Source organism: Arachis hypogaea, chromosome 4, assembly GCF_003086295.3.
Source record: "Arachis hypogaea cultivar Tifrunner chromosome 4, arahy.Tifrunner.gnm2.J5K5, whole genome shotgun sequence".
In the NCBI taxonomy this organism is placed as follows: domain Eukaryota; kingdom Viridiplantae; phylum Streptophyta; class Magnoliopsida; order Fabales; family Fabaceae; genus Arachis; species Arachis hypogaea.
The window spans coordinates 12,281,148-12,293,009 of record NC_092039.1 but is presented as its reverse complement, the minus strand read 5'-3'; the positions used below and the strand labels follow the sequence as shown (position 1 = coordinate 12,293,009).

The following is an 11,862-nucleotide window of genomic DNA, read 5'->3' as shown; positions in this document are numbered from 1 at the left end:
ACCACCAATTTCTATCATTAGAGATATATGTAATTGTACCAGCCAACAGAACACAAGGATCCTACAATTTATTGAATTTTATGATCCAAAAGAAACAAAAGAAACATGAGAAAATTAATTAAATTGAATCCAAACAGCATGCTTAATATCATTTATATTTATACAAAATCAATCTAAACTATTTTGTACCGGCTTTGTAAGGTTATACGCAGCACCCAAAGCCTCCATATCAACTTCAATAGATTCTATGTTGTCAGAAGTAACTGAGATTCTACTACCAAGAGATGATATTTCATCATGAGGCTGTGGATTTTGAATGACATCCTCATAAATCGGTGAAAATACAGTTGGTGGGAGAAGTCTCTACACAAAATGTTAATTGATCAAGATAGAAATAAAAAAGGAAAAACAAAAAAAAGCATGGTAACTATATGTCTTTGAAAGAACAAAAGATCAATTCACGGTAAACAAAGTCCAAAGTAAAAGTATGGAATGGAACTACTAACAATGGAAATAGGATCTGTCTTAAATTTGTTAACAATCACATGATCATCAGAACAGTTGACTACTTTAAATGTCCCAACATTTGGTCTATTTCTAACTTTTTTCCGGTCTACTTTAAACACAACTTCCTTTCCAATTACATCATCAAAGAATGGTGGATAAGGGGTTGCATACACAACCTACAATTAACCAGAAAAGTATAAAATAAAAATGAAGTCAACCAAAATAAATGAATGTCACTCAAAAGACCAAATATCATTAATAAATGAAAAAGTATAAAATATGTGTTTTGGTATTATGAAATATATATCTATACCGAGTGCTCAGCATCAAGATCCTGAACAACCTCAATGAGCTTTTTTCTGAATAAGAGCGCTGCAGGACGGTCATACAAAACAAATCTAGCACTTCCAGTAGCATCCTCAACATCTACTAAAACCTTGTACCTAAATTAAGACATAAAATAATTATAAGATCTTTTAACAATGAACTAATTTCACATATAAATTATATAACATATGATATTTCTTAGAAGTAAATCGGACATACTTTTTCACAGCATTCTTTATTTTCCTTCCACATTCGGAACAACTGAAATGATTTCTAAAAAGCTCCAAAAGATAACCACAGACACATGAGTAGTACCACCAATCAAAATTGTTGCATATACTTTTAATCTTAGCAACAACATTGAAGAAACCATCCTATATCACAAATATTGAATTAGAAATAATTACAATGATGAGCAACACAAAAATAAAATTTCAAAGAAAGACAACTATAATAAGCAAAGTTACACATAGTTTACAACAATCCTAAAAATGACAAATTAAGTTCCACTAACCACAGCATTTTCTCTTAATTCCTTAATATACCTATTCATAGAGAGATTGACAAAATCATCATCGACATCAGCAACAATAAATCCATTACCAAGCGTGATAGAGTCAATGAAATATGACTCCGAAGGATCTAATCTACATATTTTATAGTCACAAAAAAAGTTACTAAATACCAACATTAATGTCAATATACACAAAATACATAACACCAATTAGAAGAAAAATTGATGCTCACCTAGTAATAAAACATACAGCCTCTGGAATATCAGGATTGATCATGATTTTGGTACAATCTATTACATTCTGAACTACAATCTTCCCTATTATTGGTAAAATAAAAATAATCAAAATCAATATATTATTTTTCTGTGAAAAAAATAACATCAAAATAAACTTTATCATCCGAAAATAATTCTAATTGAAGTCATAAAATCAAATATTATTATCAATAGTATATTAATAAGGACATAAACCTCTATAACAATTCTTTTTTGACTGAGTTTATACTCAAAATATCATATTTATCATATGCTCTAGAGATTCTAATCTTTCCATTATCTTTATTTTTAATTTTTTGGACTATTCATTTATAATTAGATTGACATTAATTAAAATATTAACTTTATTGACACATTATAATAACCTAATAATTTTTTATAAAACTTATGTAAATCAGGTGTAACTTAAATATTTGAAGCCATATGTTTAGTACTAAAATTCTTTACGAAACAATGAATTCTAAAAGAAAATTTAGAATACCTTCATAAATCTTGACTTTGACAGATTGGATTAAAATGATTGGCGGTTGCGAGACAGCATTCATAAGAGCCAACCGTATTATTAAAAAATCTCCAAATAAATTACATGTGAGATAAGAGCTACAATATGACGTGTTCAACATAATTACTAACTAATTGGTTTATTAATAGACTCCATGAATACGGACATATAAAGAATGAAAAAATCCAAATCAGATACTAAAAATCGCAACAAACAATAAACAATCAAATAAAATGCTAACCCATTTGAATACAACTGGATGAGAACTAATTTAAATTTTTTTCCATCGTCAAGTTCAACATCAGAATAGTCACGAACACTTATCAGAAAACCCATAACATCTGATCACATCAAACAGAAAGAGATTAACACACAATGATGATTTATAACATACATATCCATTTTATTTGTGATTAGAGTACATTTAAGATAGTAAATCATAATTATACCGATCAAGTAGACTGAATCTTGTCCCATCTGAATAACACTTTCAACAGTCTCTAATGAATATGAAGCCTCTGGAAACTCAACATCAGAAATTGGAATAACCTCCGTGTCAAACTGAAAAAGAAACTTATATCGATGCTTTACAATTTTTGCTGCACCAATATTTGGAACTACCGTGAATCGAGATATAGAATACAACTCTCCTTCTTTGAGAATTTTTTGGAATTGATTAATGATCTCCTTCTTCAAAGTACACTGTATCTTGTTCAACTTCATAAATCACATGACAGCAAACACAATTTATAAATATAAACAACAAAGTTAGAAGCATATAGTGTCTTGTTCACATGTAAACACAATACTATCACCATTAATAAAAAAGATTGAAGATCAAAACATATTAGGAGTTTCAAGTTGAAAATTTACATATGTATTAATCATATAAAAAATAGAATAAATATTAAAATATTCAGAAGACCACAATAAATATAATTTGTTAAAAATAATAAGTTACTTTTCTAATTTGATTCCATTTAATTTTTAAAAATACAAATGAGATTAAGTACAAATTTAATTAAAGGCACAACTTAAGCCACCACCGCCACCATTCATGGATCCTAATTATATTATTTTTTTTCTTGGTTGAAAGTTAGAATTGGGTTGGGCTTGATATAAATTGTTCCAATATCTTTATTATGGATAAGCCCAATAATAAGATGGACTAAATTTAATATTCTAGCCCAAAATATCACAATGAAGGAGTATTCCGTATACGCTTTCTCATATCAAGAATGGCCATGGTTATGGTAGCCCAAAAAAAAGAAAGAAAAAAAAAGCCTCCTTTAGGGATGTTTATCCCTTGATGTCATTGTGTGGCATTATCTATCACATACTTCACTATGGAGAGAATTCTCTAGCATAAAATACCTAAGAATCTTGGCTTCGGAGACGAGGAATTGCATTTTTTTTCCTTGGGAGAGTGAAAGAAGTTTTTTAATTGATCGCCATTCGCAAAAGAAAAAAAAAACGGTTAGCATAAAATTACTAATTACAAAAGATAGAAAACTTTATTTTTAAATAAATTTACAAAAAATCGCTTCAAAATATGAGTGAATTTCTTTTTTCTAACCATGAAAACAAATCTGTTACTCTCACACTAATTTAGAAATAATGTAACACAATCCAATTTTTAAGAAAAATTGTTTAACTTCATAAATTATGTGACACAAAATACAATACAAAATAATAAACTACATAGTCTAGAACATAAAGCTTGGTTAGCAATTGGAATTTTTATACAACTTGTTGAACTAAACTACTTTTAAGAAAGTGCACACAAATTGATTAAGTTAAAATCACAATTGTTTAATTATTTTAAAAAACTTTTAGGATTTTCTAACTCCAGTTAAATATTCAAAGTATACACCCAAACTTTTGACAAAAAATAAAAAGGAACATTCAACCCTTTTAATGAGAAAAGATAAAAAACTGAAATTTTAGACCATGTTTTTTTCACTAAATAGGTAATATCCAATTCAAGTGAGTAATTAAAGAAACTAAATTTTCATTAAACTAATTTGAACACAGACTACACTTTCACGCTATTCCAATTATTTTAGCATTTTTATCCTAGAATAAAATCCACAAACAACACAGGAAAGTTGAGAACAAATAACGAAATAAAAGTTCTGCATCTTTGAACCGAACATAAAAAGTAGAAATAATATACCAAAACTCAGAATAAATTATACAAAAAATTCAGATTTTATTATGGGTAAACTTTTACTTGAGAAACTATAAAGCATGTCATTGCACAAATGAGTATGTCATTTCAAAAATCAGTAAATGAGAACTACCACAGCATGTGAGATAAGAAACTAAATAAAGATACGTAGAATACCAAATATAAAATTGAGGGAGAATCAGAAATTAAGCAAATAATGAGACTAAGTAGTATTAGTATTGAAGTATAGGAGAAATTTATTGGGTAAAATCTGATAAAATTATAGATGTTTTTCAGGCATGGTGCCACCAAATTGTGGTTAGATGCGAAAAAAGACGGTGGATTAATCTATGATTTACTATTATCTGGATTACTTGGAGAATCAAGAACCAAAAGGAAGATGTAAACTTAGCAAACTTCAGGTTTTGTGGCATGGTTTGTAGAGACCATTAGTTCTAACTATTGATTGAGATTTGTAGGCTTAGATGCAGATAGATTTTGCTCTAATCTTGCTTTTACATTTGTAATCAAAGTAGAATTCCTTGAATTAGTTTCTAAAATCTTTGTAACACTTTTCTTAGACGTTTCATAGGTAGTTTAGTTCATCCTCTATGGTTATTAGTTAGTTGGTGTTGAAGCACAAGGATTTCATAGTATACAATCCAACCTGTATTCAATAAGCTCTAACAATTTCAACCAAAGTTTTATGAAGATATTTATTTAGAAGTATCACTCTGTAGTATAGAAAATTTTTTTGACCAAAGTGTATATTTTATGCATTAAGTTTATCTATGAAAATTTTGACTTCATTTTTACCCCACAATTAAAAATACCCTTGAGGTCTTAGAAAAAGCTCAAGCAACAAAATAACTTGCTAGATAGAAAAAAGACTGATTTGTTTGCTTCATATAACTATTATTTTTTGACTGACTATATATTTCATCAATGACTTCCTTTTGATTGATGAAATTGTAAGGATTAGAATCATACATAATCCATTTGCTCAGCTTTATATTACTAAACTTTCTTTCTAACCATTTTAACCACAGACTTGAACCAATCTAGATCATGAATCATGAACGAAATTCGCATAATCAAGCTTGTACTCTGTCCTTCGATTCATAAAGCAAAGTTTGCAAAACTCAGCATTTCTATTGAAGTTCTGATTCTACTAATTCTAAAAACTATTTTCCTTCAAATGAACAACATCTCAAGCATTGGCATATTTTAGAGTGACACACAAGTTAAACAAAAATTCAACTCAAGTAAGAACATATTAAATAAGCATTGTCCTATCCAAAGAATAAATTAAAACTAAACCACCATGATTGATTGTTTAGTTCTCTTGAATCCATGCCTTTGTAAAATAAAAAAAATAAAGTAGTAAATAGCAAAATTTCAATTATCAATAGATTCCAAAGACCAAGACAGGTTAAACAAAGCAAGTGATCAACATATCCATGTCTTTGTATTAAATAACATGTTTGAAAGAATGAAAAATGAAGAAAGTCACAGAAAAATTGCCAAGGATGGAACTGTGTACTAATGCGACAGATATACAGCATTAAATTTAGCTTTCAAATTATTCACATAGACATTCTATCAAGCAGTTTTCATGCATTAAGTTACACAGATAGGATTATGCATACCAAACAATTACGAAAGACCTCATACCAATAACAACAAAAAAATGGAATCATAAAACTGTGAATTATAATTTTCTACATTTCACATAGCTTCTTCTAATGATGAAAAACCTTCTATTGAAATATCTGATTCAACTCAAAACAAAACAAAATTAAATAGACTGAATCTGCAGCAGATAGTAAACTTGAAAAATTAAACAAAATTCTGAAAACATATATAATAACTCTCGGATTAAAAAATGTCTCAAAGCATATATAAAAACTCACTGATTTATCCATGACCACAATATGAAGAAAAGCAGGTTCGTCAGTCTCCTCTCTGGGATCATATGAACTCCACATCCTGATCACCCTAACAGTTATTTTCCAATACTCCTTCCAAGGAGTGATGTTACGAAGGCATTGTTGTGAATCAGTTGACACCATACAAATCTTATTTGCTGCATCCATGGCCAGAACCAGCACAAAAAATGAAAAGATATATCCAATGTTGAATAATAATTCAGAGAAGAAAAAGCATACAAAAGGAAACTCTTTTTCTGGGACCAATAAAGTAATTTGAAAAATCAGAAATAACAAATTCCAATAACATTCAAAATCAATGAAATGAAAATCCTAATACACCTACTCCAAAACAATTTCAACTAAAGTACAACCAATAGATATTAGAATCATCATGATCAACAGTAACCCTAAGGAATAGCTATTTGAATCCATCAGTCACTTCCACATAAAGAAAAATGACTCAGTCACCATCATATGGAAAAGAGAAGCTCTTCATCGCCGCCATCATGGGAACCCAAGAAACGCTACAGCAGGAAAAACATGTTGAGCAACATCTAATAGCAACTTGTGCTCCCGTCATATAGTGGGTAATTTTTCCAGGTCTATGGAGGAGATGTTGAGTGACATGAAACAGAGAGCCTGGGAAAGAGAAGAACGCGAATGTCATCATGTCCTGTGGAAAAAACCCCTAAAATTGAAATAGAAACAGGAGTGAAAAGGAGTTTATAGGGTATGGAATAAGAAAAAGTAAAACAGAATAACTATAGAAAAGGAGTTTATAGGGATGAGGCAAATTGAAAGAATATGGAGAATGGGTGAGGATTTCACATAATGATTTTATCTTGGAAGTAGAGATTTTTCTATCACATCAGTCTTTCTCTATTTAATTAAAATTATATTTATTATTGATAGGAATTGGTGAAGGGTATATAAACCATATCCAATAGGCCAATTTTGATCATTTGGCTTTTACTCTTTAATTTCGATTTTTGAGCAATCAATTTATACAATTAATTAATTAAACCTAATCCATAAAGAATCACAATCAAGTGTAACATTGCTTATACGTTAAGAAGAAGCTCTTAATGTCAAAACAAGGAAGCAAACACGCAGTGTAACTATGACCTTGTTCTAACCAAAGTTAATGGAGTTATTCCAAAAATTCCAATACCATTTCCATTTTCAAGATATACGCAATTTCGTAGCCACACATTTGAAAAATTAAAGATAACTTAAATTTCAATTGGAAATAAAATACAATTTAATGATAAAACGAATTAATAAAATTTTAGGTTTAAATTAAATTTCAATATTTAAAATATTTATAAAATAAAATAAATTTTTTAACAAATAACTCCATCTTTTATTAATATAATATAATTTTTAAACAATAAATATATTTATTTACTAAGCAATATAAAATTATTTAAATACATCTAAAAATTTTAAGAGTTAATTTTTTTAAAAGTAGGAGTTTGTACGAAATATTTTTTCTTAAGAGTATTTGTTACATCTAATAATTTAAACACATCTAAAAATTTAAATAACTTAAATTTTAGTATGTGTGCACCATTCTTTAAGAGTTAATTTTTTTTATATACAAAAAACAAATAGATACGATACAATTTAAACAAAAAAATATCTAAATAACTTAGATCATAAATCTATAACATAAAACTATAAGAAAATATTTTTGAATAAAACTTAAATTTTAAATATATTAATAAAAAATTTACAACTAACTCTTACAAAAAATAAATTATGTACTAATGAATAAAAAAATCATCAACTCATTAAAAAATGATATTATAGAAATATATAATGAACATTTTAAAAAAATAGCTAATAGATATTATTCGACACAAAAAAAAAACCTAACAATAAAAGCCTCTTTAAAAAATGTATATAACAATTAAAGAGTTTTTAGCAAATAAGTTTTAAGCATAAAATAAATCATTTTTTTATACAAAAGAATTGTATAATTTTTTTACATCTTTTGCTTCTCTATGATTTTAACAGAATTTTGAACAAAAAATAAAATATAGACCCCAAATAGAATAAAAAATAAACAGAAAAAGAATACTTCTAAAACAAACCTCAACTTTTTCAACAAATAATTCATATAGTATAGAGAAGAAATTACTTACCAAATTATATTTTTTGAAAAACTTCTTTGTAAACAACATTTGATGTGAGGTTACACATTTCATCATCTTCATTAGATAATAATATCTTCAATCCTGACCTTGTTGTCACTCTGGATATTGTAACATACAACTGACCATGAGAAAAAACTACTCTTCGAAGATATATACCGATCAGGGCTAATGTTTGCCATTGACTCTTATTAATAGTCATTGCAAAACAAAGACTAACTGGAAACTGTCTACGCTGAAATTTAAACGGGATTCCAGGATCACTGGGTATTAAATTCATCCGAGGAATAAAAACTTTGTCACCAATGTTACTTCCAGACACAATTTCAGCCCCAATAATGTTCTCTCCAAGATCTTGAACAATGAGTCGAGTTCCATTACACAATCCATTTGCTTGATCTATGTTTCGTAACAAAATAATGGGAACACCTTTCTTCAATTTAAGATCATGTTTTGATATCCTAGAACATGTAATCTGGTTCAAAAACTCAGTTGTCAACCAATCAGTGTCAATCGCACCTTGACAATCACTACTACAAATAGAGTTAGAACTCAAATAAACCTTCTCAGGACCAGAAAAACTGTCAACAACAAAGTCATTTATCTGTTGCACAATATCAACAGTAGGAGCAAGTATAGCACGTTCTTGAAAATAAGAAACATTACCATAGTTATCATGAATATTTGAATATATCGCTGAAACAATATCCTGAATAGGATTGTCAGTTGGCGGAATAAGTAAATCACTTGGAATATCAACAATTATTTCATCCTCCTTTTGATTCCTACAAGAACCTTCACCAATCTTTAAAATCCAGTCTGAGAATTCCTTTATTTCATCCAAATTTGACAAAACAGAGTTCTTTCCCAACCTAAGATTTTTTGTCAACCACATAACATTACAATGCTTCCAAAGAATTGACGAATTAATTGAAGCCATAACTATTTCAGCACGAGTTCCTTTCAGAATAACTAGCAACACTTGTCTAAAATCACCACTAAGAACAATAACTTTTCCACCAAACGGAATATCACGAGTCGAAGCAACATTTGAACTCATTAAGTCACGGAAAGTTCTATCAAGCGCTTCAAATGCCAACTTGTTCGTCATGGGTGCCTCATCCCATATTATTAAAGAAGCACGACGGATGAGTTCTGCTCGCTGACTATCTTTCTTAATACTACAAACAGATTCCTCATTCAGCTCAATGGGGATGCAAAATAATGAGTGTTCAGTCCTCCCATTGGGGAGCAATAAAGATGCAATACCACTAGAAGCAACATTTAAAACAATTCTCCGTTCTGATCGAAGACAGAAAGACAACAATCTTCATAGAAATATTTTTCCAGTTCCACCAAATCCATACACAAAAAAGAATCCAGGTCTTTTATTGGTAACTGTATCAATTATTCTCTCATAGATCAGCTTTTGCTCATCTGTCAATTTGTCCAAATTTACATCATGTTCTTCTCGAAGTTCATCTACATCATAATTCATCTCATTCATAATCATAGAATTTGAAAAATGGAAAACCAAATCGTGATTAGGAAAAGGCATTTGGGAATAATCTTTCAAGCTTCTGCCATTCATTTGCAATAATTTTTCAACTTCAATCAAACAAAGAACTTGAAGTTCCTCTTCTGCCATCATGAGCTCTACGAAGTAAGTGAGAAAAAAAGGCACATGAATTACAAATAAAAGGTAAACTTATCATGACATAACCATCTACAAATAAACTTACTGAATAATAATAAATAGAACAAGACTTTGAAAAAATACCTTGCAATTGCAACTCCCGTCTTCTATAATATAAAATGTCATCCGCTAACAATCGCCAAGTGTCTCTCCAACCAACTCTGGTTTGTTCATTGAATTAGATGCTAACAATGTAACAAACAACTGACGCAACTGAAAACCAGATGAGAATTCTGCAGTTTCTTTAATAGCATTAATGAACTCCTGATCATCACTCAATAAACCAAGAGCATTGCACGCAGCCTTGAAAGAATCATATACAACACCATCAACAGTGCGAATGCTTTTAAAACTTTTACAACCCCTTTGAACATTGAGCAGCAAACGCAGATAAAATATCTCACCCGAACCAACATGGATAAAAGTTAGCCTTCCAATTGAGAACCCTCTCTGCCTTGGAACCCATTCTTGAGAATCACGCAAGTAAACAAAATGATTTGGAAATTCAGAATATAATAACTTATTACCATGCGGGAACTTAAGATTAGCTCGCATCCACGCAGTAAACATTGTATCCTTATACTTGTTTTTCTCAATAATTTCAGGAATCTTATCATGATCAGCGAATAATAGATTCTGCTTTCTAGGCAAATGGAATATCAACCGTGAACAGATGGCCACTTATGATTAATATCAAATGCAAATAGTCTCCAAGCAGATTCACAAGGTGCTAGATAGCGACAATCATAGAATTGCTTAATCTCATCAACATCTTGACCACCATTTTCCTGAGTTTGTACATTTCTAATCAACACAGTGACGCGGTCTGGCCCCTTGTTTATGTATTTAAACAAATACTTGATGACATTTGACTTGTTACAAAACTCCAAATTAATATGAGCTCGATATTTCATAAGGAGCATAGGATTATAAGGAACAACAAATCGATTATCCACATCCACACCATTTACTTTATAAGTAATCCCCATATTTCGCCTTCTATATATTGGATAACCATCGTTATCAAAACCTGTTGCATCAACAAATTTCTTGGGATAGAATTTAGAACAGCCACCATTTCTCATGCAAGGAGAAGAAGGTCTTAATTTACCACAAGGACCATGAATCATATATTTAGTAACAATACTATACAACTTTGGAAATCTAACTGGATCCGGTAACTCAGTTGATATAACCTCATCCATGATTTCAGTTGTTTGTAACCTACCCACATTTTGAAGCCAAACCAACATATGTGCATGTGGCAAATCCTTTTTTTGAAATTCAATTGTATACATCCCTAAACAAAAGAGAAATTCAATTTTGCATATATAACTCATTATTAAATAAGCAGAAACAACCATTTAAAACTTACCGGCATTCACAGGTCCAAAGAAGACTCCATCCTTCAAATCAGTCATCAAAGATTGAATTTTCAACTCAAACAACCTACATGCAAGATCAGGCCGATCAGATATAGCAATATGAGAGCGTTCAGTGTATCTTTGAAACTCCAGCCAACTCGGGTTGCAAGTTATAGTAATAAATAAATCAGGATAACCATATTATTTGCAAATAGACATAACATCTTGACAATTATTAAAGATATATCTTCTGCCCCCCAGTAAAAGAAGACGGTAACACAATACTGGTTCCAATGGAACACGCATCAACATCTCCTCGTTCCATGGCTTCTTCAACCACTTGCAATATATGAGATCTTATATTCTTCTGGTCAAATCTAATATACATAAGACGTTGTGATTCAACCATACTAAACGAA

At 29.9% G+C, this 11,862-nt stretch overlaps 1 protein-coding gene across 1 annotated transcript; it reads right to left on the bottom strand.

Annotated features, from left to right (window-relative positions):
- Positions 1 to 10,208: 10,208 nt before the first annotated feature.
- On the bottom strand, positions 10,209 to 10,649 carry LOC140184043 (uncharacterized). Its single transcript, XM_072234325.1, has one exon. It carries the CDS (start codon positions 10,647 to 10,649, stop codon positions 10,209 to 10,211), a length of 441 nt encoding a protein of 146 aa, XP_072090426.1.
- Positions 10,650 to 11,862: the final 1,213 nt, after the last annotated feature.